This window comes from Mesitornis unicolor, unplaced genomic scaffold, assembly GCF_000695765.1.
Source record: "Mesitornis unicolor isolate BGI_N332 unplaced genomic scaffold, ASM69576v1 scaffold46908, whole genome shotgun sequence".
In the NCBI taxonomy this organism is placed as follows: Eukaryota; Metazoa; Chordata; class Aves; order Mesitornithiformes; family Mesitornithidae; genus Mesitornis; species Mesitornis unicolor.
The window spans coordinates 23,993-49,799 of NW_010203445.1; the positions used below are offsets into that span (position 1 = coordinate 23,993).

The 25,807-nt window shown below is 36.5% G+C and overlaps 1 protein-coding gene across 1 annotated transcript in view; it reads left to right on the top strand.

Moving 5' to 3' along the window:
* USH2A (Usher syndrome 2A (autosomal recessive, mild)) overlaps positions 1-25,807 on the top strand; it is a 103,956-nt gene that overhangs the window by 22,996 nt on the left and 55,153 nt on the right. The window contains exons 3-8 of the mRNA XM_010190705.1: positions 11,716-11,845; positions 13,027-13,090; positions 15,425-15,719; positions 16,746-16,930; positions 20,039-20,260; positions 21,577-21,670. Coding sequence (XP_010189007.1) covers positions 11,716-11,845; positions 13,027-13,090; positions 15,425-15,719; positions 16,746-16,930; positions 20,039-20,260; positions 21,577-21,670 — 990 coding nt within the window. The remainder of the gene's footprint in view (positions 1-11,715; positions 11,846-13,026; positions 13,091-15,424; positions 15,720-16,745; positions 16,931-20,038; positions 20,261-21,576; positions 21,671-25,807) is intronic.

The window sequence follows — 25,807 nt, forward strand, 5'->3', positions numbered from 1 at the left end:
GATGGGTAACAATTCATGTAGACAGTGGGGCTACATGAAGATTTTTGGAAAAAGACACTACAGCGCTGGAGCATCTACCACTGAAATGGCAGGAGTTCTTTGAGAGAGAAAGTTCAAACAAACACATTGGTGGTTGCAGGTGGTGTCCCTTTCTTTTGTGCAAAGTTAGAATACAAATTGTGTCTTCTTTTTGAGATCTAGTATGCAAAATGCTTTATTGTCCAACAATCCACATATACACATTATCAGACATCTTGTTTCAAGGTATAAAGCAAGGTATAAACAGCTGTGAGGATGAAAGTAAATTTAACATCTACGAGGTCTGAATCTTGGCAGGTATAAAATGGCATTGCTGAAGCTACAGACAGTTTATAGTAGCTGAAGATCTGGCCCTTAACTAAAGCAAACAGTTTGAACAAATTTCGATTGGGAATTTTATTTTTAAAAGGTGAACAAAGATGATAATGGCAAAAGTGGATTTCAGAGAGAGATTTAATGGGACAGTGATGAAAGATCGAGTGGTCTTTTTCTGTCAGTCGATCTGTATTCTCTCTTTTTCTTTTTTTAAACTCTCAGTGATTTGTTAACTGCAGAAATTGGCAACAGAGAGGGTGACCGTGTGGTCTTACGGCATCCAGCTGATGACCAGATTCTGGAGATGGTATGAGGGTGTATTGTGATGATAGTTGCATCTATATTTAAAGCTTTCTGTCACTGAAGCACTCTTGGTGTTGTCAGATGTCTATTGGACTGGATGAGCTGCAACTCCTTGCAATTGAATGTCAATAAGACCAAAGCAATTTTGGTTGATTCATAGCACCAGCTTAAGCATATTCACTTGCACAGATTACATTTGACAGATAGTTACCTTCAGCTGAACTCTGTGGTTAGAAGTCTTGGTATACTCTTGACAGTGAGCTTAGAGCTGATGCCTTATGTTTATTTCATAACCTGTTTTTCCCTTCCTAATACTGCATGTGTATGTCTACATTTAAATAAATTCACAGCTGAAGCACTAGTCAGTCCACTTGTTGTCTTTGGACAGAATGTTGTGATGAGTCAATTTCAGTATTTAAAAAACAGTGTTTTGTCCCATTTAGGCAGTTTTTATTTAAAAGACATCTAATCGAGAATTTTTTTTATCAGGAACTCCTGGGAAAGTGTCTGTCAAGGTCTAACAACAAGAGTAAAAGAGAGAAAAAAAAGGTAGAGGATAAAACCGAAGATGAAAAAGTATTATTCCTTTTGGAATGTTTTCCTGTTATTCTACCAGTTAGTAGGCCTGCAGGAAAATATATTCAACACAGGTGTTCTTACCCTGTTATATTAGTGAAAGTTAAAATCATCTGGATTTTGCAACAGGATCATGCATGTTGTCATCAAATACTGATGTATGTGCATCCCCCATAAATCTTGTAAAGATAGGCATATTTCCGGGTCTTTTCTTGTAATGGTCCTGAAATCGTCTGGGTTAAAATACAGTTTAATTCATTGATTTGGTTAGTTGATCCTGCTTGTGATGAAGTTATGTTTATTGAAACTTCATTCAGAGCATACTGAAGAAGAATTAAACTTATGAATTATTTCGGACCGTTTCCCTGTGCAGGCTCTCGTTCAGCTTAAAGTGGAATTTTGCAGAAAAATTAAGTGATTTAATTCTAAACAGCTTTTCCAAATACTGTTTCCACTCACAACTCAAAGTTCCTATTTTGAAAGGTGATTTTCCTATAGAGCCTAAGAAGGTTATAAAAGCGAATTTTTTTAATTTTAACTTCCTTTAAGAATAGAAATGCAGCAACCTTGAATTCTGATATGAATGAACTAAACATAAACCACTTAATTTTTTGAAACATTTGTAGTTTTGTATTTTGGCTAGAGTGCCATGCTCCAGTGTGAGAGGGCAGAGTTACTTTGTATCTTGGGCTATGGTGCAATAATGAATCTCAGCTTAGCATTACACTGGCATGGCTTCCTTCTAAAAATGACAGAATGGTTGGAAGTAAAGGCATCTCCCCTAACCATGAATGCTAAGATATGCACTTTCTTCTTTAAAATCATCATAGAAAAGTTCCTGACCGTGCTGTTACTTAAGTCAGCAGTTGCAATGAATGGCCTCAAGCACTGTTTGTTTTCTTTCTGTAAAATGCTCTTTGGCTTGAGAACCAAAGATGTGTGAAAAGCATCACATTGAAACCTGCATAGATGCCAGGGTTGCAGTTTGCCTCTATCTCCTTCTGCTCTTTTCCTTTGAGCTTGCAGCCAAGTTGCTCCAAAGGCATGAAATACAGAGGGGTGGGTAGTAGGTTTCATTTTGCTCGGAGGTGCAGAGTTCTTATAGCTCAAAAATGTCTTTATTTTTTTTTTGGTCATGTGAGGGTTGTATAGGATTTGAATATGGAAACAGGAATTTAAAAATGTGAATAAAGTAGTTTAATAATATCAGGTGAAATAAATTTTATTATGTGTGTATCTTTTGTATTAGATACAAGATAATGGGCAAAAAAAATCTAAAAACACCATTGAAGGTTTTAAGTAACTGTAATGGTAGTACTCTTCTCCTGTACTTGTTAAGAAAGAGAAATGCATTTGAAATCAAGACAGAGTTCTAGCTGAAGCAGCACCAAACTCACTGGCAAACTCAGCAGGAGGTTCTTTTACTGGTGTAGAAGGTGCTATTTGTCTGTCAACTGTTATGCAGATAAATTATCTGAGCTGGCTTGTCCTCCTGGATATTATTCTTTAATTTCCACATCACTCCCATCCCCCCTCTCCCTGTCCCTATTAACATGGTTATTAGCATTTTTTTTTTTGTTTCAGAACAATCTCGTGTTTGAGAGCAAGATCCCAGACAAATTCCTCATGACCTATTTTTGTTCTCATATGTTTGCTACATAAATTCATTATCTCTTGCCAAGCTTTAGATCTGCCTAGTTCCCTCTGTGTTGTCTCAATTTTCATTCCAAATTAAAAAAATAAAATGTAAAGAGCGAAAGACTAGAAGTGAACTCTTTTTGTCTTAGGGTTGTAAGCTCTGTTTTTAAGAGAGGGGCAAATAATGAAAAAAAACTGATCACAAGGGATTTTATGTTTGTAAGACATCTGCCCAAACATCCTAGCAATAATATCATCACTGCCAAAGTGTACCTACACTACAAAAATGTACAATAGTGCTTATTCATAGAATCGTAGAATGATTCAGGTTGGAAGGGACTTTAAAGATCATCCATTCCAACCCCTCTGCCATGGGCCAGAACACCTCCCACCAGACCAGGTTGCCCCAAGGCCTGTCCAACCTGGCCTTGAACACTTCCAGGAAGGGGGCATCCACAGCTTCCCTGGGCAACCTGGGCCAGTGTCTCATTACCCTCATGGTAAAGAATTTCTTCCTAATATCTAGTCTAAATCTACCCTCTTCCCGTTTAAAACCATTCCCCCTCATTCTATCACTATCTGCCCTAGTAAAAAGTCCTTCCCCAGCTTTCCTATAGGACCCCTTCAGAAACTGGAAGGCTGCAATTAGGTCCTCCCGGAGCCTTCTCTTCTCCAGGCTGAACAGCCCCGGCTCTCTCAGCTGGTCCTTGTAGAGGAGGTGCTCCAGCCCTCTGATCATGTTCCTGGCCCTCCTCTGGACCCGCTCCAACAGCTCGATGTCCTTCCTGAATTGTCCATTCAGCTAAAGTTTTAAATTTGGGTTCATCTGCACGTGGTATGTTGTAAGGAGAGGTAAGCAATATGAGATGGCATGGGCAGACTGTGCACCAGTTGCGGTGAGTGTAATGTGTGGAGTAGGAGGTGGTTGAGTGTGTCATGGAGTCCTGATGCATCTGCAGAGGTTAAGCTGTGGAAACTACTGCACCTCTTTATTTTTAGAGCATTCATGAGGTGGTTGACAAAGAGATTACCTGAAGGCTTGGGATGGGTAGAGGAGTTCTGGGATAAACTGTTTACTTTGTTCGTTGTTTTTGAGAAAAGTAGTCCTTGGGGACATGGAATCTGCTCCTACCTCTATTCACTGCATTTTATGTGGATTTTTTTTTTTAAGTCTAAATGTGAATGTACTAGATTTAAAAGGAGAAATAAATTAGTAGAATAATGCAAAGTAAGGAGAATAAGACAGAACTGAGTGTGTAGGAAAGGAGCCCTTGAGATGGATGTTCAAGATGTGTAAATTCTGCAATTTATTCAATGAGGGAATTGTGGCAGAAAGTTGTCTGCCATTTCTGATACATTGATTTAGGGGCACATAGACATCCAGACTTAAACACGTAAAATGCATAATTGTGGTTTTTGGTCACTAACTCTGCTTAAATCACAGCTGGAAGTAAACTTGGATTCATGCTAATGGTTTCATGCAGGTTTTTTTCTGCGAAATTCCATTCATCCACTTTGTGTTGCTTAGGTCTGTATCACTGATCTTTCCTCTTTACAAAAATTCACTTACAAAATATTAAAGCTGTGTGGAAGCCTTTGTAACTGCAGCTTTGGTGGCATTTGCAATTATACAAGAAAATACTGAAATACATAACTATGTGCGTCTCATCTCTTTGATATGCAAAAATCTTTTATCTTTTATTAACTATTGCGCTTCTGTTTCACACCTACTTTGGCAGAATAGAGATGTGAACCCACATGTCCCCCAGTGGTAGAATATGCTGTATATCTTTGTATGAGCAAGCAAAAAGAGCATATTTAGACAGGTTGAAGGTGAAAAAGATTTTTATGCTCAAGTTTCTGATTAGACCATTATAGCAGCATCACTAATTCCCCTCCTTCCATCTATTGTCTTCCCTCATCTGTTGTCATCAGTGACCACTGTTGATTTGTTGACTCTATTAAAGTATTCAAGGAAGCCACAGGCCTGTCATTTTGGTCATAACCTTAATCTGTTTTCTCACCTTGGGAGAAAATGTGTTAATACGCTGTCTGTTTCTATAGAATCAACTCATTGAAAAAGTTCCTGATGCAACAAATCTGCAAGACATTTAGATGGAAAAAAAGGTTTTCTGAATCTCAGTTATTTTTACAGATGGCAAGCTATGTTTAAGCAGCAACTTTTATAAGAACCATACTAAATTAAGGGATGGTGAGCAATTGTAACAGTACGTTGTGTAGTAATTTTTGAGCTGGATGAGTCACAACTTCTGATTTCTCATAATCTCTGATTCCTCATTATTTCTGAATGATTAAGCAAATCATTTATGCTAACTTCTGCTTTCATTTACATCTCTGTAAAGCCTTTGTAGCTTTATTGATTCTGGAGTTGCTGTAGCTTTTATAGCAACTAAGGGGAGGGGTCATTTCTGCCAGTTTGCTGATCTGGAAAATAAATGGAACATCTTATTTTTAATGCCTTACAGGTAAATTGTATAGCTACCTAATTGTTCTTCATAAAGCAGTTAAAAGTCTCTGTATTGTGTATCACCTTCTTTATAATACAAAAATTATTACTATTTCTGAGAAACTTCTTCCTGTGAAAATAGAGCTTATTTAAAGGATAAACTAATACAGACTTGTTTGAGTTTTCTTACAGTTTATTTTTTGTTCAATTATTTGGAGGAGAATTTGCTTATTTTCTCACATGTTTTAGTTTATATTTAATTTTTAAATTTGGCTTGCATTTGCAGCTAGCTAATTTTGCATTTTTAACTTAAGAATTAGCTAGCTCTTTTTTTTTTAATTTTAGTTTGCAGGTACTGGATATTTGGAAGAATCTTGTTTACTGGTATATATCATAGATCTGTGAACTGCTGCATTTTCATCTCATTTGAAGACAATGGTGTCTATTGCATGTACTGGAATGTATTCAATTTCCTAGTACTTATCTGAAGATGAATTTTTGGTCCTTGTCCTTGTTTTATATGTCTCGGTCATTCCTGCCCCTGCCATCTGAGACTTTCTTTGATGGTACCTAGAGTCTTAAGAGCTGAAGTTACAGTTGAAATGTTTGCCATCACTAAGTTGGCTGGATAACTAAATAGGCCAGGGTTGGTATCTTTTGGCTTGAATGACTGGAAAAGATTTTTTATTTTCATTTTTGGTGCCAGAGTTCTCTCTGTTGTGGAACTTCTCATTTATGGCCTGCAAATCTGGGAAGAAATCGATCTGGTTTCTTCATCTGTCTTGACAGATACTACCTAGTTATTAGAACAATAGATGATGAGAATAAACTTTAAGACTAAATTGTATTTTATGGTTACTAGAAGCTATGATGAATAAGTGTAAGAAGAATGTATATTTAACCAGTAGAAGAGATTAATGTTGTCTTGAAATAAGTCTCCTTAATTTATCTGCAATATCTTAAAAAATGTTTCCCAGGCCATTAAATATTGGGATAGGAAAGATAACCTAAAGGGAAAGCTTACTTACTAAAAACCAGATATGTCTTTGAAGCATATAATAATTATAAATTCTAAAACATTTGGGGACTACCACATCTGTTGGTAGTATGTGATTTAGTGCAGCGAAGTTTGGATCTCTGGTTAGTTATCTTGAGCTCTGCTATATATTTAGATGTGCTTTATTATTTTTAATGGAACAAAAAGGATTCTTTTCCATGTCCGTCTCATATTAATATTATAACTTATTTTTAATGGAAAAAATCTTACTGTTCACTGAAGAATAGTTCACTTGATTTAATTTATTTTGACTGAAATGGTGCAATGCAGTTCTAAGTGGAAGAGACTGAAATCGGGTAGATGAGGTACTGAAGGATATGGTTTAGGGGGTAGATAGGAACAGTTGGACATGATGATCTCAGAGGTCTTTTCCAACCGAGCGATTCTGTGATTCTGAGTGAAATGTCTTGGATGCCTTTGTATACATGTGACAGGACATTTTGATGACAGGATGATTAACGTGTGTGAAAAAGGAGTGTATGTTGCTTAAACCTGCCAGGTATCACACATGTTTGTTGTAATGTAATATATACATGAGTTATTACCTGAAAGCCAAAACTGTGTAGGTTAAGGTCTCAGAATTCCCCCAAATTTGCTTTATCTTGGAAAGTGCCATCTAGCTCAAAGGGGAATCAATGTAACTATGTCTTTTACTTGATACTCAAAATGTATTCTGCATTTGTGTTAATGAAGGGGATTATTAGGCTTTTTTTGAAAAGCATTTTTATTGAAATATTAAATATTTTTATTATACCTGTTATACTGTTTATTTATCCCTGTGATACTATGTATTTGTTTATACATTTATTATATTGTTATACATTATACCTATAGATAACACACAGTTCAAGGCTTAAAAAATACAAAACAAAACACAGTATTCTTGAATCAATCTGTATAGTGGGCACCTTTGGGGGAAGTATAAGTTTTTGCATTCAAGGAGCAGCTATACAAAATCATGCTAAAGAAATCCATGGAAAGCCACTAAATATATAGAAACCATGTCTGGTTGATGAAATCTTTAAACTACCAGTGGTTTGAGGTTCAAAAGTATTCAGGAGCAGTGTCATATGCACTTACCATGCTCCTATATGCTCCCTTGCTTCTGCTTTTTGCTACAGTTAGTCCTTTAGTCTTAGCAGCACAACTGCTCTGAAGTGCAGTATTTGGTTGTGATGCTGCTTTTTTGCCACACAAGTTACTGCAGTTTAGTGGAAGTTTCTGTTTGCAGTCAATACATGAAAATACTGGCTTTTGTTTACATGACAGCTCTGCCTGGTCCAAACCAAGTGGCAAAATTAATGTTAAATTTCATAGTTATGTTTTCATGGGTAGAGTCTGAGTAACAGAGATACTTAGTTGAGAAAATAAACAGTTGTATTGCCTTTTCTATCCCTATCTCATTTTATAAGCCATAGCTCGTCCTTCAGTGTGCCCTTGTTCATTCTGCACTACAGTGACCTGTAGGGTAGGGAATTTTTCCTAGGTAAGAAGTGGCTGGATTTGGTATTGCTGGCTCTGATGGGCAATATGCTTGTGATGGAGGACCATAAGAGCTCCATTTGGGATGCACTGAAGGAACTTGCCTATCAGCTCATTGGCCCAGCACTTCTCATCTTTGAAACTCTTCTGGATCATAACAAGAATGCTGTTTTAGGAAAGACTGTGGATATCTTTCACCATCTCAGTTCACCATCAAATGGATTTTTCCTTTGCTTGGAATTGGTATTACGCTCTGCATTGGCAAAGGCTAATGTAGTTACAGAGTGAATTTATCTTAGTAACTAATCCTTGCCACATCCCTGTAAGGTGATTTGTGAAATATTTGACAGATGGGGAAGCACAGGAGGGAGAAGTGGTTTTGGAGCTGGGATTAGAGCGCTCATGTCCCAGGCTTCTGGTCCAGCGCTCTGCTCAACCATAAGGTCAGCCTTTCCTACCCATCTCCTGAGGTTCTCTTGGGGAAAATTCCTATAAAACTTTATTAATAAAGACAACAGGGGAATAATCCTGTTGTCCTAGTCAGGAGTGAAATTCATCTTTTATTTCTGTGGTATTGTATGCAATTTAATACTAATGGTCAGGAGACCTCAAATAACCACATCAAACAGCCGATTTGGTGCCAGCCTTCCCCCTTATTTAGCTTAGTCTAAACTGACACCAAACTTTGAGACATTCCTCTCCTCCCACAATGGAGACCCGCTGGGATTTTTTTTTTTTTATACCACACATGGTTTCCCTCCTACATTTTCCTCCCATGTCAGATATTCATACCCCCTTTAATAACCAGCAGGGGGATCATTACATTGAGCTACTGCCAAATCCATAATGACTGCTGCCTTTGCCTTACACAGTCACTGCACTACTGATATCCAATTCAGCATTGTAAAGTGCTTAGGGCTACCTTGGGGATGTGCTATATTAAACCCAACTATTCTAAATCCTATTTAATACAAAGAGATTGGTGGTGGGGGAGGGGGGAGGGAGATTTAAAATTGTCATTAGTCACCTATTTTCAACAAGTAAAAATACCTGGTCATTTAGGGCCCAATGCTGTCCCTGTTAAGTCATAAATAGTCCCACTGATTTTAGTAGCGGGTGCGTGAAGACAAGCACTCTGCTTACCACTGGGGGAGGCAGAATCGGGTCCTATAGAAGCTGCGGCTGAAATGGTCAGTTTGCAAGGAGCTGCCAGGATGAGTGCACTCGCTTCTGAATTCTACTTACAAATGTTTTACAGTGAAAACAGGAAAGCAGAAACATGCTTCATATCTGACTAAAAATAAAGGTACTCTTAAACTTGTAAAAGACAACATTTTTATTTGAATGATATGACAGAGCTGCCACAGGAGTGTTACCTGCTATAAAGAAAGCTTAAGAATTATTACCTTTATTAGACCAGTGACACTGAGCTTTAGCCATACATTTCTAACTTCTGTCCCTCTACAGAGACAATTTTCTTTTCTTAAATAAACTGTCATGCTAGTGTTAATATATTGTTGGCTCCCTCATACTCTGAGAATACTGCTGATATAAAACATGTATATGTTAGATTGGTAATAGTATCTTTAGTGTAGCTGACTAGAACAAATGTGTTTCCCTCATGGCTGTGCTAATGTGATAAAGGAAAATTGGCTGTTCATCAGCTTTTGGCTGGGTAAAGACAGTAGAGATGGAACCACATTCTTTTTTATGCATTAATACCACTGAGAACTTTTCACTAGTTATATTTCATGTGCGGGCATGTTGTGCAAAGATGTTGTAAAACATGAGATAATGCTACAAATAACAAAGTAGAAAAGCCTGTATCTTTTACGATGATAACAGTCAAACACCAAATGACAGTAACAGGCTGTAAAAAATGTGATGCAGAAAAAAAATGCAATGTAACCACCACATACACATATACTTAGGCTCTTGCAAATAGGGCATCAGATGTTTAGAGGGCTTTGAATTAAAATTAAATAAAAAACTGTTATATTTAGGACATTGATGTGTCAACACAAAGGATAATTTAAAATGGAGAGATGTATTTTGAGTGGTGAAATCCATATGCAATAACTTTTTGAACAAATCTCAAGGCCTAGTAATTATGATAATAGCCTTCAAATTTCCATCAGTGGAAGGGCAATAAATATTCCTGTCTAAATTTGGGAAATATTGACTGAGTCTGGAAATGGCAATAAAGCTCAGCATGCATGTGTATGTTTGTAAGTGCAGCTTAAGGAGAAAAATTTGTCTGTACAATTCTGTGTGAAGCCTAAAAAAGAATAAAATCCATACAAAAACCTCCATCTCATTTCATATTTTCTTTCTTAAAATACTGATAGACTCATGTTGTCTGAGGCACTGATGCTGATCATCTGAGCTCAGATTTATAGATAATTGTGTCTGTTTATCTTGGTCTAAAATTTAAAAGACTTTATTGGTAGAATAGCATTGTTGTTTTAAAACTGATATTTTTTCAGGTTCTGGCTTCCCTCTTTGCAACAGATTATTCTGGCTTGTAAACCTAATGTTTGTCCTCACATATATATTGTTCTTATGGAAGCGATTATTCCAGGTTTATTTTGTTTTGATTAAAGTGGGTATCAGGACAGGCTAAAGCACTCTAGTTTTATTTGGCCTCTGTAGACACAATTCACCAGGCATCCATATCTACAAAATGGAAATAATGCTCTGTAAATTGGCAACGACAAAACCATGTTTCAGAATCTGAAAGCTACAACCTCTCATGGGAAATAAGCCTTATACAAGCTAAATACTGCTAAAAATCAAGTAATTTCTGTTTAAAAAACTTTCTCAAATAAATAAGATTAAGTTTATTCAGTAAACAATTCAACAGAGTTCAAAATGCAGAGTAAGTTGAACTTAGTTTCTATAACTAACTTCATTAATGGGAAGCTGACTATAGCCATGATGCCTCCAGTTTTCATTTTGTATGTGCTTGTATTTTGTATGAGTATTGAATTGCGTGAACTGCAAAGCTGAAGTGCACTCTCATATTATTAAACCTTTTCTAATTTTATGTAACCTAAACATGAGGATTTTTAGTGCAAAAAATGTACTTTGTAAAAGCTCAGCATGTTGTGACTTTGTGGAGCTGGGACAATGCCATAAAGTATTTCTATGAATGTTAGCTCAAGTTTAAAATGAATTGGCAGGGAAGGGAACGCTTGCAGAAAACAGTACCCTGGGGTGCTGGCTGAGTGCATATTCCTAGCCAAGGATTCCCTTGATGTAAGGGAATTACCCACTAGGTGTAAAGCAGATGTAGCCAGTTCCTATACCATTCCCCTTCAGCCCTTGTAGAAAGAAACATGCTGGGGTTAGGGAGGCATTTTGGAGGGGTGTTAGAGGCCTGGCTGAAACATGCTGCGTTGGGTTATCCTGAGTATGGTAGATAGCCCCTTGAGGCCTGTGTGAGCTGATGTGTACGAGAAGAGCCCTGACAGCTGTAACATGTGCCCATGGCCTGAAGTGGTGAAGTAGCTGTAACCAGCCTCGTACCTTGTGAAACAGACCCTTCTCCTTTTCCTCTCTTCCCCCTCCCCACCAGATCACTGTACCGTAGATTCCTCTTTGATTTAACTGCTGTAGAAATGTTATACTCTGTGCATCTGAGTGATGATCTTATTAAGTGGATTGCTAATGGATGGACAGAAAGAATGTATCTACTTTCAGTAGGCACAGAAAATAAAGACATGCAGCAAGTAGGTCGAAGTAATGTTAACGGTTAATCAGTGACAGATGCAACATATAAAGAAATCAGTGATTGCATATTGAAGCGTGTGTTTGCCCATTTGCATTGATTCTGTAGGTGCATCACAGGAGAATTAGTTTCTTCTTGAATGGCTGGGAAGATGACAGCACACCTTTTGATTCAAGGATTCTTGTGGGAACAGTTGCAGATACTGATGGTACACTGCGAATTGGACAAAGTTTCACAGGTAAATTTTGCAGTATTTTAGTGGAATACACTGGAATACTGAAAACAAGATGTGCACAATGTGGTTAAAAAACCCTGTATGAGTAATTTTATGTTATTTATGTGCTGAAAAGTAATATATTTCTGCAGGAGAAACTTTGTTTTGTACAATTAGCTTTCCAAAAGATTGGCTGAAAGATAGAAGTTTGGTAGGTGATCCTGTAGGTTCATAATTTATTCTGTGTTACTGCATATAGGTAGGTTTTCCTGCATTCTTGAACACCTAGTTCTGTAAGGTGACACATTCCATTAACTTACAATCATAGCTTTTCTGAGTAAATATATGAAACTATTTCAGAATGAGATTGTGCATGGCTGCTAGACTACACTCCTCCAGAGTCAGGGATAGAGCTGAAGATTTATGACTGTTTATGTTCTTCACTTCTATCAGTGCTCACGTAAACCACTAGCAGAATGAGAACCCCTCAGCCTTTAGTAATGCCTGATAGTGTTACTCTTTGTCTACATCTAGAATTTTATATGTACTATAGCATGACATGATCATTGCAAAACAGCTGGGGGATGTTTTGTTGCTCTTCACAAAATCTTGGCTCTGCAGATCTAAGAGCACTGCCTATTGCTGTTCAGGAACATGAAGAATTTGAAGCTAACTCCTAAATACAACTGTGTGTTACTTAAACAACTTTATTTCGCTCTTGGGCAAGAAAGTAATTCTGTGCCCCATTTTTTAAAGCTTTTATTTGGAAATGTGTTTTGTTGTGATTTTGATTCTGAATACTGGATAACTAATATACGTATAGAAGAAAGGAATTTTTTGAAATGCTTTTTATCTTTATTGTATAAATTGATAGGTACCGTTGTACCTACTGTATCTCTTCTCTAATTAGAGGTGGCACATGGACTGGCTCATTACTTCTGTCTAATGAGCCAATCCTTGTGCCACCTCTCTAATCAGAAAAGAGATAGGTACAAAATGTTCTTATAAAGTTATTATAAATCATTCTTCTTCTAAAAAAAATTTAAGTCTCTGTCCTCTATAGTTTTGTCCAGGTCCAAGATGGTTTCATTCAGGAGGGGTAATTGTGCAAAAGAGATCTCCGAGTACTGAATTGATGGTGCTCTTAAGCAGTGCAAAGCTGCCTTCTGCTCAATAGATTACTTATTTATGGTATATTCTCTTAGGTTTAGAGCAATTTGTTGGAAGAATGCAAGATTTTCGATTTTATCCAGTGGCACTTACAAACAGGTAAAGAACATTTATTTTTGTAAAAAAAATAGAAGTGAGCCAAGAAGAAAGAATAGATTACAATATGCTTATTTCCTGAAGAATAGAATTTTTCTGGTGTCTCCTTCAGATGATCACTTATGATTATGCAGCTTACTGAACCTCATTTCAAAGATGACTTTTAATCTGAAACATCTTGAGTTAAAAGAAATTGAACAATTCAATGTGTTTTGCATTTGAACTGTAGCTTAAATATAGACTAGTATATGTAGTATATATGTGGTGTAACTCAACACTCATTAATAAGTATGTGCTTTCCTTGTTATTGTTGTCCCTGTTACTACCTGACTTCATAAGTGTTCTTGCAAAGAGTAGATCCAGTTGCTAGATTTCAATGCCTATAAACTATTTAGATGTTAATCAGCTCATCATAATTCTGACATAAGAGTGTGTGCTGATAAGCTTAGTCCTGCTCGATGAGATTTGCCAAGCTTTCCCAGAACTCCATGTGAACTGTGAGGTGAGGAAGGGAGCATAATGGGCCAGTCCAGTTTAAGACCACTTTAATACTACTTGATCCTAGTGAAGAAAACAGGCACTCCAACCAGTCAGGATGCTGACTTCATGGCTGTGAGCATGGCTCCTGTGCTTAGCAGTTCCTTTCCTCTGGTTTCAGCTTCCCCAGGGTATCAGATGTCCGTGTTGGGTATTCTTGATGCTCCCCCCCACCCCATGCACACACTCCTACCCCAAGGTGTAGTCTTAACTGTTCATTGCTTTCTATATTAGGTTGTCACCATAAACCACTAATGACTTTGCTAACTCAGCCCACATAGCCCTGGGCAATTGCTTTGACTTCCTTCATCCCTGAGGCCAAATAATGGTTGCCACTGCAATTTCTGTTGCCCTCCAGCCTCCCTTCCTAGCGCATTATAAACAAATGTTACCTTTGTTATCCAGCTCATGCTGGATTTATCTAGACAATTCAAGCTGGCCAGAAGTAGTCAGGTCCTATTTGTCTGCGTGGTGCTTCTGGGTAGGCTATATGCAATGACACTCACGACTGCAGACCTTAAGGCTACTTAATGATAGTCTTTCAATAAGATGTAGAGCAGTTTCTTAGGAGCTCAGCTGTCTGCAGGACATTACGATGAACTGAACTCCTGTGAATTTAAAGTAGTAATATGAATTCTAAGTTATATGAAAATCATGTTGGTTGTATTCTTTTAAAGCAATACCTGTCAAATCCTTTGAACTACAATTTAAGGCAGTGAAATGAATAAAGTTTAAAAATTGAAAGAAAAGGTATTTTACAGTGTTGTGATCTAATGATGTCTTTGTAGATGTATTTATATATTCACAAATAACTTGGTCCAAAATGTTTATCTGGGATAATCTGCGAAGGAAAATCTTGCTTATGTATAAATTAATTTAAGTTTATGGCTATCTAAAACGTCCTGTAACTTTGGGTTCAGTGGAATTTGTAGTGGCAGCTAGCAAGTATTTATTTGTATACAAATAAAATAAATAATGATAAAGTAAGAAAATGGGAAAAGTAAGATTTATTTTTTTTTAATTTAAAGATTCGTTATCTGCTAGGCTCATAAAATCCTTCTTTAACACCAGAGATGAGCAGATAAAGGCTTAGATAACCTGCCTATGTCATTCATATATCTATTTGCTTGCCTACCTGCCTGTCTGTCTATTTCAGTTGCTGATGTCAAAGGGAACTAAAATGACTCATTGGCTTTGACATGGGCTGTAAGAAGCAACTAGAGTTATCACAGACTGGGTCAGCTAAAAAAGTAGGCATTTGTATTAAAGTTAGTTGAAAGTGGAAATATTTTTGTTCATGGTTTCTAAGGTGCAATGTGATATTGCTCAAGCTCGTCTTTTTGAAAGATTTGAGTGCAAACAGACATTATGTGATTATGGGCAATATGCCAGTGCTATGGTATGCTTAAGAACAGTGTCCAGATCACTGATTGGAGTCAGACATGATGCCATAATAAAATGTTAAGAGTTCTTCTCCTTGCATCTAGGGCTAGGTTCATCCTACTGAGCTTTAGAAACACCAACAAGGAGCACATTTCTCTTGGCTCCCTATGTGGCTGTGGAGCAAAGGAAGCAACTCCAGAGTGCTTCTTCACAGACACCTTTCTGAAGGTGCTTACTTAGGGACAGTGGGTGGCCTGATTCCTAGCAGATTGCCCCATATATGTGAGATGAAACAAGGTCTTTAGAGCTTCTACTATAATTTAAGCTGAATTTTGTTTAGTCTATGAGCCTAGAGGCACAAAGTGGCACTTGTCCTTTTTATCATCTATGTAATTACTTTTTTATATGCTGTGACAGAGATATTTTGGAGGTATTCTCTGGAAAATTTCCTCATCTGCATACCCAGTCTGAGTGCCGCTGTCCTGGAAGTCACCCCCGGGTACACCCACTGATACAGAGGTACTGCATCCCTAATGGTGCAGATGATACCACTAACGACAGAGTGCTGAGGTTGGATGCAGAAGCTCATCCTCTGTATTACATTAATGATGATGACATTGGGACCACCTGGATTTCATCTGTGTTTGCTAATACTGCAGGTCTGGATCATGGTGTTTCTATCACAATAGATTTACAAAATGGACAGTATCAGGTAATGAGAAGATTGCATTTGTTATTTACTAGATTAAAACTAGGAAAATATTTTTGTAGGCATTTCATTACACTTTTGAGGAAATTCAAACCATTATGCTTTAAGTCGTTACCCTTGGGAGACCAGGAAGAAAACTTCCTTTATCGGCATGAAATAATGTAAAAGGCAACAGAATGCCTTGTGGTTCTTGTAATTCTCTTTTGATGTGCCTTGGCTGTTGTAAGAAGCAGTAATCTGGAATAGATATAACAGAGTGGGTATCCTGTGTGAAGACACCAATATTAAAAAATTGATTGCTCACTTTTAATTCCATGTTTGTAAATTTTAACTTCAATTTCTATTAAAACTTGAGGTGCTTATTTTATAGCTTCTGGTAGAAAGCTGACTGCAGTAGAATTTTTATTTTTTTGTTCTTTTTAGTCATTAATGGGGAGAAGGGAAAAAATCTGAAGACAGATTTTGGCTACATAAGTGAGAATTAGTCCTTTAGTTAAAAGTGAGTTCAAATGTCTGTGAAGTTCTAAGACTTGGCTTATTTGACACATTCACATTTCTGCATAAGCAGTATGCTGGGTGAAGTGCTCTTTAATGCAGCACAAGGTATTTGACGAGATTCCAAGCTAAAAATAGATTCCTAAAAAAAATAGTAATTTACCTGTTATCAGACAAACAACTCATCAAATGTTTGGCAACACAAAGCTATGCCCTTCATTTCTGCCAAAATAATATTACTGTAGCAAATTATGGACTTGACTTTGCAGTGCATTTTCAAATGGTCTTCAAGAAAAAGTGAAGTTGTGATGCAACAGTTCAGTTGTGTAGTAATGCCTGAGAGAACAAAGAGCTCGCTTAACAAAAAAGGGTACCTTTTCTAAATTGGGAATGTGTGGGCTGAAAAAATGGTTCTTTTTCTGTTTGTAAGTGGTAAAGCGAACTATATTGTAACATTTTAAAAAAGTTTATATTCCCATTGTTTTACAACTTAGCTATTAATACCAGTTTATAAATTTGTTAACTTTTTTCTAGGTATTCTATATTATACTGCAGTTCTTTAGCCCACACCCTGAAGCAGTAAGAATTGAAAGGAAAAAGAGAGATGATCTAAACTGGGAAGACTGGCAGTATTTTGCTAAAAATTGCAGTATTTTTGGAATGGATAACAATGGATCTCTGGAAGAACCAGACTCTGTCAACTGCCTTCAGCTTCCTAGGTATGAGTTGGGTATTATCTGCATAATACAGATACTTTGAAAGGTAACATTCTGACACAATTCATTTCTATGTCCCAATGAGACAGAATCTTTTAATTTGTTATACTCATTTATTATGGGCTGCTGAGTACGTAAAAGATCCCAAATTTTACCTTTCAATTGAAGCTTGCCAAAAGGTCATCTGTCACTTTATCAGATTTCAGACATTGAGGAATGTGACACAATTGATTCCTCTGTTATTATTGAGCTAGACTTTTGAAATCTTACATGCTTGTGTTTTGAGGGGCTATTGTCTGTAGAATTACAAAACACTGAGATGAAGAGTGAAGGAAGCTACTGATAGAACGTTGTTTTAAACTATCTAGTGAAAGTATTACTTATGATCTGCAACTTGTTCTGAACCTTAGAAGAGAAGCCAAACTTCAATACAAAAGCCAGTCACTCAGCCTTACTACTGATTTTGCAAAACATGTAAGAAATGGGTTGAAAATTGTATCTTGAAGCTTTTTAATCTTCCTGAGCAAGAACCAAAGTAAAATTTGGAGAGGAGGAGGGACAAGAAGGGCCATAACCTTTTAGAAACATGTTGCAAACTTTTTTACTAAACAGCACATGCAAATTTAAAAATATGTAATACATACAATATACATTTCATACGTATAGCATATAACATATATAAGATACAGTTACTATATATTATAATTTTACACACCCACACGTGCGTGTCTGCATATATATATATATATATGCATATACATATATGTGCCTGTACTACTACATATATTCAATTGCATCATCTCTTGCCTGATTTCAGATGCCAGTCAGTATTAGGCTTGTTTAGTACTTGCCTGGAAATCAGTCAGAAAATACAGTACCAAATGCTGTAGGCATTTTGCTTTTCTTGTTGTTTCACTTTTGCTACCTTCCTAAGACTTTTCAAGTGTCAGCATCTTTGTCTGCTCTCCAAGAGTTCAGTATTCTGAGGAGAGGAGCATAAGGTTGTTTGAGTTACACCAGTTTTCAGCAAAGGTCTTTGAGCTTTATTGATGATCTTTGGAGCAGAGGGTAGAGAGGAAGGGAAATCTCTTATAGCCAAATGTTTTTAGATAAATTAACCCAAATGAGGTGTAATAGCCTTTCCAGCCCAGATATATGATTTGTATATTTTCTAAAAAGAACTAAGGAGTTAAGTATGAACTGTTGGATGAATGTTTCGTAAGTGGCACCATTTCTCCCCTTCAATTATGACATAAATGATGATAGGAAGGTATATGAATGAATCATTTTGAGTACAGCTGATGTACAGAAGCCTTTGTTTAAAAGATAAGAAATCTACCCTGTAATGATGAATATTCTGTGTACTCAGAAGTTACTGTTGAAACAATGCTCCAGATTTGTGTCAACAGTGTAGCAGAGCTCGCTCTGAGACTTCTGTAGGAGGGGAAGGTATTTTTATTGTAAATCAAAACTGATTTCTCTCTTTCTCGTGCTCACACACTCGTAAGTGCTAAGATGTGTCCAAATTGTCTGTCCAGGATTTAGACACCAGTGTGCTTGTATCCTGGTGGCCTAGCCAGGACTTCTTGGGTTGACATAGAAGGCAAGTGGCCTTGGCATTGAAATCCTTAATATGGCTTGAAGTTTTGCGGTTTGGTGACGACATGCCAGTAGTGAATGTGTCTTCTGTGTCCTTTAAGAAATTAAAGTGTTTGAAGTTTTTTATCCATCCTGTACCACCTCTGTCAGTTAGGAGTTGCTCACTGTCCTTTATTCCCCTTGTCAGAGGCTTGAGTCGTTGCTTAGTCTGAATATTGGCTGACCCTTGTTTTAAGATCTCCTTTGTTTTCCTGGATTCCTGAAAAGCTGTCTGTAGATGCCCTAAGATCTGGTTGACCTGCTTATCTGTGTGTCGTCAGCCTTACAGTCCTTCTGCTGTTCCTTCTGGTGCTTCCATACCAAGATTGTGTAATTAGCCTGTGATTCGTACCCATCTTCCATTATGCCTCTATGTGTCATAGAAGAAAAATGCTTTATTTAACTTTCTGTGGCGGGGAAGAGAGGACAGTATCCCCCAGAGAAACATACAGATATATTCCACTGGGATTTCTGTGAAGCACTGACCTGGATAGGGGCACAGTAAATTCAAAGATCCTTCATGAAGACAGAGGAGTATGACTCAGCAGACCTAGTCTAACTGCGAATCTCATTTTTCAAAAGCTCAGAGATATTTTGAAGTGGGGAGAATTACATTTTTTGAATGTTGTGTGTCAGGTGACAGGTGATGTCATGGGATACCTATTTTTAATGAGCCCATGTAGGTGTGCAAATAAGCAGGCATTCTTGCCTCTTGCAACTTGCAGAGGCAAGTTTCTACTCTTCGCTAAGAGTAATTTGATTCATATCAAATTGTGCAAATGCACAGTTTATATCTACTTGTTTACTCAGCCTTTGCTTGAATTCTTAGGACTGTCCTTCCCCTTCTTTGGCTTATGTATACAGTTTTACTTTCACTGCTGCTGCATTCCATTAAATCCCTTTGCAGTTCACTCATTGGAAGGTGGCGTGTGTTTCTAACTGTTCACTCATTGAATGAGATGATACACTCCAGTGACTCTGGAATTCAAAATATAATTGCTTCTGTATGGTTTTTATATGTGTTTAGTAGATATGTAATTAACAATATGGGCTTGTTAACTACCATGTTAGTCATCTGGTTTTCTTATGTAGTTCAAGCATAACTCATGTTTCTCAAACACACTGTGTTAAACTTTATGAAAACTTGGTGCGGGTGGCACTGTATCAGTCACATGGTGTTCATTATTTTGCAGTTGTCTGTTAAAGGTTTTACTGTTAATTGGAAACTTAGGATCTAGAGAAAAGCATGGCAGTTTGGGAAAAAAGCAGACATAAAGGACACTTCTTTTCCCCTGACTGGGGATCTGATGACCGAGAATTCACTGACATAAAGATCCTACCCAAAAAACACAAAAAAACCCCCCCATGCACAGCTAAGTGAAGACCTTCTCTGAGAAAAAGAGTATTAGGAGATAGACTCTGTAAAATATGTGATATTTTGATTTTTATTTGTCTTCCTCTCTATTTAAACAGCTTTACACCTTATTCCCGTGGTAATCTAACTTTCAGTGTTCTTACTCCGGAACCAAATCACCGACCTGGTTACAATGATTTTTACAATACTCCATCTCTCCAAGAATTTGCAAAAGCTACACAAGTTAGGATTCATCTTCGTGGCCAGTATCATACTAATGAGTCTTGGGTAAATTTTAGGCATAGATACTATGGAGTTAATGAAGTTACAGTCAGCGGAAGGTAGGTATTGTGGAACTCTCCCCACCTATCACTGCCTCCAACTAATACAGTTGTGCAAAGTATATAATGACCTGCCTAAAATTTAATGAAGTTGTTCTGCTTTAACATTTACGAATGAGAAAGAAATTCAGTCTGAAGCAGTGCATCAAGTTTGAAATGGTTGGTGTACTGTTTTTTTAAAACATTTGCTCACATGTTATTTTAAAATTAATTATACTTATTACACAAATCTGTCAAAGAGGACTCCTTTCCTTGGAATTACCAATGCCTCTTAGCAAAGGCTTATGATTGAAACCGTGGCTTGTGCTTTACTTCAGTATCTCTTCCAAGTTTCATTATAGATTCCCAGACATGGTGATTTTAACAGTCTTAATGCAGAGCTTATTCTTTGTTTTAGCTGTACTTTTCCATTTAAAACTGGGCAGCTGTCAGTAAAAGTGTTACATTATCTGTGACTGACAACTTTATTGTATATGATAAGTATGCTGTCTTGTGAAAGGACTAATTATGCAGTATGTATGTAAATAATATGCAAATTTAGCAGTGAAACAGTTCCCAAGAAGCATATGGTGCAGATTTTTGTTAATAAGTATTATTCCTGAAATTATTTTGGTAGTTGAGATCTCATTCTGAGAGAAAGCACCCCATTAGAGGTCACGTTTACCTTAAAATTTTCTACACTACTAATATGTTTTGATTATAGATTTAGATATGTTATAATAATGCTTTTACTGAGAGAACCACAATCTTGGTGACTATGTAACAGTAATTTCAGCTGTAGTTTGCAAAGCTATGTCATGCCTCCAGAAGAGCAGCTCTTCAGGTAGAGTGGGATGGTTATTGCTTGCTAAAATATAATTTTTATGGAGTATTAGTTAACAAGAAATGGACATTTTAACTGAGATCAAAATGTGTTAAACTAGAAGATTATGCTTGATATAGTTAAGATTTCTTGAAAAACTATAGCCACACTGTACAACTTAATATTGATGAATAATTGCCATTTATTTAAGAAAGTTTTACATGTTAATATTATGAACTGAAATATAGTTTTCATTACATATCATGTAAGGTAACAGTAGCTCTGCTACATGCTGGTTTTTATTTTCTTGGAAAGCAATTGATACTGAAAAATATGTTGAGTGAAGTAGTCTTTTGTAGGTTATTGCACTTAAGAACATTCTCTTTGGTGGTGTTTACTCTTAAAGAACCAGATTATGTGATACACAAAATTGTCTTTGTGGCCTTGTTATATATTGTCAGGCAGATGTGTTTCCATGTTTTAATTTTTTATTCACTGCCTATTGTTCTTTCAGGTGTAATTGCCATGGTCATGCTGATAACTGTGATGCAGCTACGGAACCATATAGGTGTATGTGCGTCAAGGAAAGCTATACAGAAGGAAATAATGTTAGTCTCTCCTTTTTCTATCTATGTCACCTATGAACAGGCTCAAAATTGGGATTGTAGTTCTGGGAAAGGATGTGTGTATGTGTGTTGATGTTGTCGTAGCTTTTATAGGGAAATTTTCCATACCAGGGTTTGTATTGAACAAGGAAGCAAGATACTCCCTTCCCCCTTTGCCCCACCCCACGCCAAAAGCCACTTAACCACAGATCATTAGGAGTTCTGTGTTCAGGGATTTGATTTTTCATTAGAGGATTATGCCACTTTCAAACACTAGATGCAAACCTGAATTTAGACTGTCAGCATCTAATAAAGATTATGGCTTTACCTGCTGTAGCAATTAGCAAAGTATCTGTAGAATGGAAAGGTAATGCAGACCCAATGTTCACAGGAAGTGTGCTTCAGGGATTTTTTTTTTTTTATTTTATTTTAACTCTACAGTAGTTTTAGTCTGGTTCTGTGGTCTGCAGACCAATTCAGTAGATGGAGTGCAGTAGGCACAGCCCTGGAATTTGGCTCCGAGTTTAGTTTCATTTGAAAGGGAACAGTTTAAGTAGTCCAGGAGAGCTCCATGATGCAAACCAAAGCACAGTAAATGCAGAAAATGTGGAGATTTGCTTCAGAACTAGATACCTAATACAAGGTAAAACATTTACATAGATTTGCCTTCTGATACTTGGAACATCTGCAGGTAATTTGGACAACTGTAGATTGCAGTCTCTCACTTCAGCTAAGAATGAGATCTTTTAATGCAGTTGTTGTACAAAATATGTCTAAGAGAGGAAGAGCTAAAACACTTGGCTTATTTTAAATGTCTCTCCCATAGTTGAGCACAGTTAAAAGGATACTGAGACATGGCAATAGATACTTATTTGCAAGTTATTTTCTTGAGAGTCTTATTCGTAATTTTGATCTAAACCAGTGTTTTATGTAGTGACTTTTTAAAACATTGAAAATTAACCTTTGAACTTACTTGTTTAAAGATAACCTGAAAATGTCAATTTCCCATACTTTCTGCAGTTATATATGACATATGGTTATCTTCAAAATAATCTGTAGTAGCAACATGATTGTTCCAATATTAGAACAAACTTAATATTACTTTTTATTGCTCTGCATTTTCAGATAGTTGACATTAAGGTTAAATTGCTTTGAATTAATTGAAAGGCCATATTAAAAATATATTGATACAATCTAGAAAATACATTCTTATCCTTGCTTTGCTCTGCTTTTAGTAACAGCATTTCTCAATAAAGAGGGATTTTATGAGGTGTAGTGTGTAGTTAAAACTTACCAAGTAGCAAAATTCTAATTTTCCTGCTAGTTTTATAATTCTTGGCCAACCAAATGTGGATGCAAGTCATGGTCTTCTAGAGAAATATGTAGAGGAGAGCTAAGAATAATGAAAAAGATTCTGTCCCTAGAGTGACTTAAGGAAAAAAGTTGAGGTTAAGAAGGAATGAGTTACATCAAAGGAATGGATACCACAGTCCCACTGAATGTTAGGTCTCCGCCATGAATACATGTTGTGGTCTTTGCTACTTTTATGCCTTTCGGAAACAGGCTTTCCAAAAATTAAGAAGGGGTTGCAGCAGCAGTGTCAAGGGAGGCTAATCTCACATCACCCACAGCACCTCCTCCCCCCACCACCCCACGGGGTCTGTGCTTGCTAGAACAGGGCAAGAAGTGTTAACTTGGGTGCATTTGATTTTGCACTTATGATCATGTGAAAGATCTTTGTAAAATTTCATAGAGGATCTAAGTTTTCTAGACTTTAAAGCAGAGGAAGGATTTTAAGTAGGATCTACAGTCTAAATGGAATTTAAATAGAAATTCTAAGTTTTTAGGTGGGTCAAATTAGAAAAAAAATTCAAACTGACAATGTCCCTTTAATTAGAACACACATTGTGAAATGTTACTTTGTAGAGATTAATTATAAATATTTAATAATATGTGGAAGTTCACCAAGCACTCTTGCAAGACTTATGCTACTTTGTGAAAACAAACCAAATACATTTTAATGATGTATCTGCCTTATCAGATATTTTCTGTCAATGTTAATGGGTTGTTCAGTGAGTGTCCCATTTTTGATTTGGCACATATGCATTGTAACTATAACTGAAATGCTTGAATTAACTATATTCATTTAGAGTAGAATAAGGATGTTGTTTAATTATTTCCCTCATTCTTTAATGGCCATATCAGTGTCTACTAAATAAGAAATAAAATAGGAGTAATAATAAAATAAATATTTTCAAATATCTTGCTAACTACTTTGAATTTTGCCAAGGATTTGCATGAAATCCAAATAGTTTAAAGGTTTTGATTTTTTGTAAGGCACTTAAAAGCAAAACCAAAATCTATTCTGATTTTTGACTATCATTGGCATTGATAAAACTCTGTCTTGTAGACTTATATGTATGTTTCTCAGGCTCTCACCCCAGTGAATTAGGCATTTATTATTTTTTATTACTATTATTTTGGATCCAGTTAAGCATTTGATGAAGTAACTTTCCAAATTTAAACTTTTTTGCTTGACAATGAGGCAAATGTTTTTGAGAAGAAATTGCACTGTCAGCAGACAGTCTTTTTTTTAGCTTTTGTCCTGTGCTAACAGTAAGTCACCACAACTGAGAGGGTATAGGAAAGCTTTTGTCGTGGTTTTTTTTTTTTTTTTTTTTTTAGTATCTTGGACTAGAAATCAGAGATACCTTGACAAGCTCGTAACATATGGTAGAGTATGTCCTTGTCACATTTACACTTAATACAACTAAAATTAGTATCATAAATTTTTCTGGCATGTACATCTGGAGAGCTGTTTCACAGCAAAGCAAAACCAGAAACTAAAAATTTGCTTAATTTATTACAAATGGAAATTGTAGTTTAGTTATTTGCATCACCATGTTATGAAATTTGACATACCAAGTGGAATTTCTTTTGTTTTCCTCTCTATTTTGATGAAGAAATATTTTGCTGTGAAATTTGAGATAATGGGGAAAAAGGAACTGTTTAAGAATGACTTGCAGATCATGAGGGGTCAGATTAAGAAAGAAGAGGAAATAAATCATCACAGAGCTTTGTCTCTCATCTTATATAAAAAATGTTCAGTTTCTTCATTTTCAAATTGTTGTGTAAATGCCTTGTGTCCTACTTTGGGAAATAGCTCTGCCTTTTAAAAATGAAAACTGAGGCACCAAGAGCAGATTCCAGTTTTTGGTAACATTTATATGCAAATACTAATTTACAGACATGAGTAATGATATGTTCAAAAACTTTCCACTGGAAACAGCCCATGAAAGAACAGGATGATCAAACAAGGTCAGCCTTACCTCACAATCTCAAAGCCTCCTTTAAATCAGTCATAGAGAACTTCATAGAGAAAGATAATGGCAAAATGTACAGGAATAACTTTAGATATAATAATAGAAAATAGAATTTAAATTAAATAAAGCAACTCTGAGAAATGCCTGACAGGGTATGAATGGAATTGAGAGTGTGACTGGATACAGTAAGGACTTCAGATCTTCAGAGTTTTCTGTGCAAATAATTAATAATCTTAGACATCTGCTGTCTGAAAACTGGATATGGCATCGTTGATTTATCAAGAATTGGAAAAATAAGGATTCTTATATTGTTACAGACGAATCTGTCTAAATCTTCTTTAAAGGTCAATCTCTGTCATCATGTTGGATGTTGGAATCAATGATACACAGTACTTGAGGAGCTGTAAATATTAACTTTAATATTAACTTAATAACAAAAACTTCTAGCTTGGAGAAGCAAGCAAGCTAGTGAACAATGCACTTTTTGGTAAGCTCTGTGCCATAATTTGTGTATCCAGAAGATAGGTCTGGGAGGAAGCTGGTTATATCAGAATAAAGAGAAAGGAAATCAAGCAGGCAGATCCTTGACTGAAATTTTAGAAAACAGTGAGCAGAAAGACACCTAGTCCAGTAGTCTTACATGCCTGAAAATTTTAAATAACTTTAGACATGTCTGTGGAAGTTATGGATGTGTCCATGAATCCACCCCTGGAAAACTGGTGTAATTCACAGTGTAAAGATCCAGTCTTCTAAAACAATTTGTGTACAAGCATTGCTGAAATACTGAAAGAACTTGTTACAGTCTCAGATACCTCTT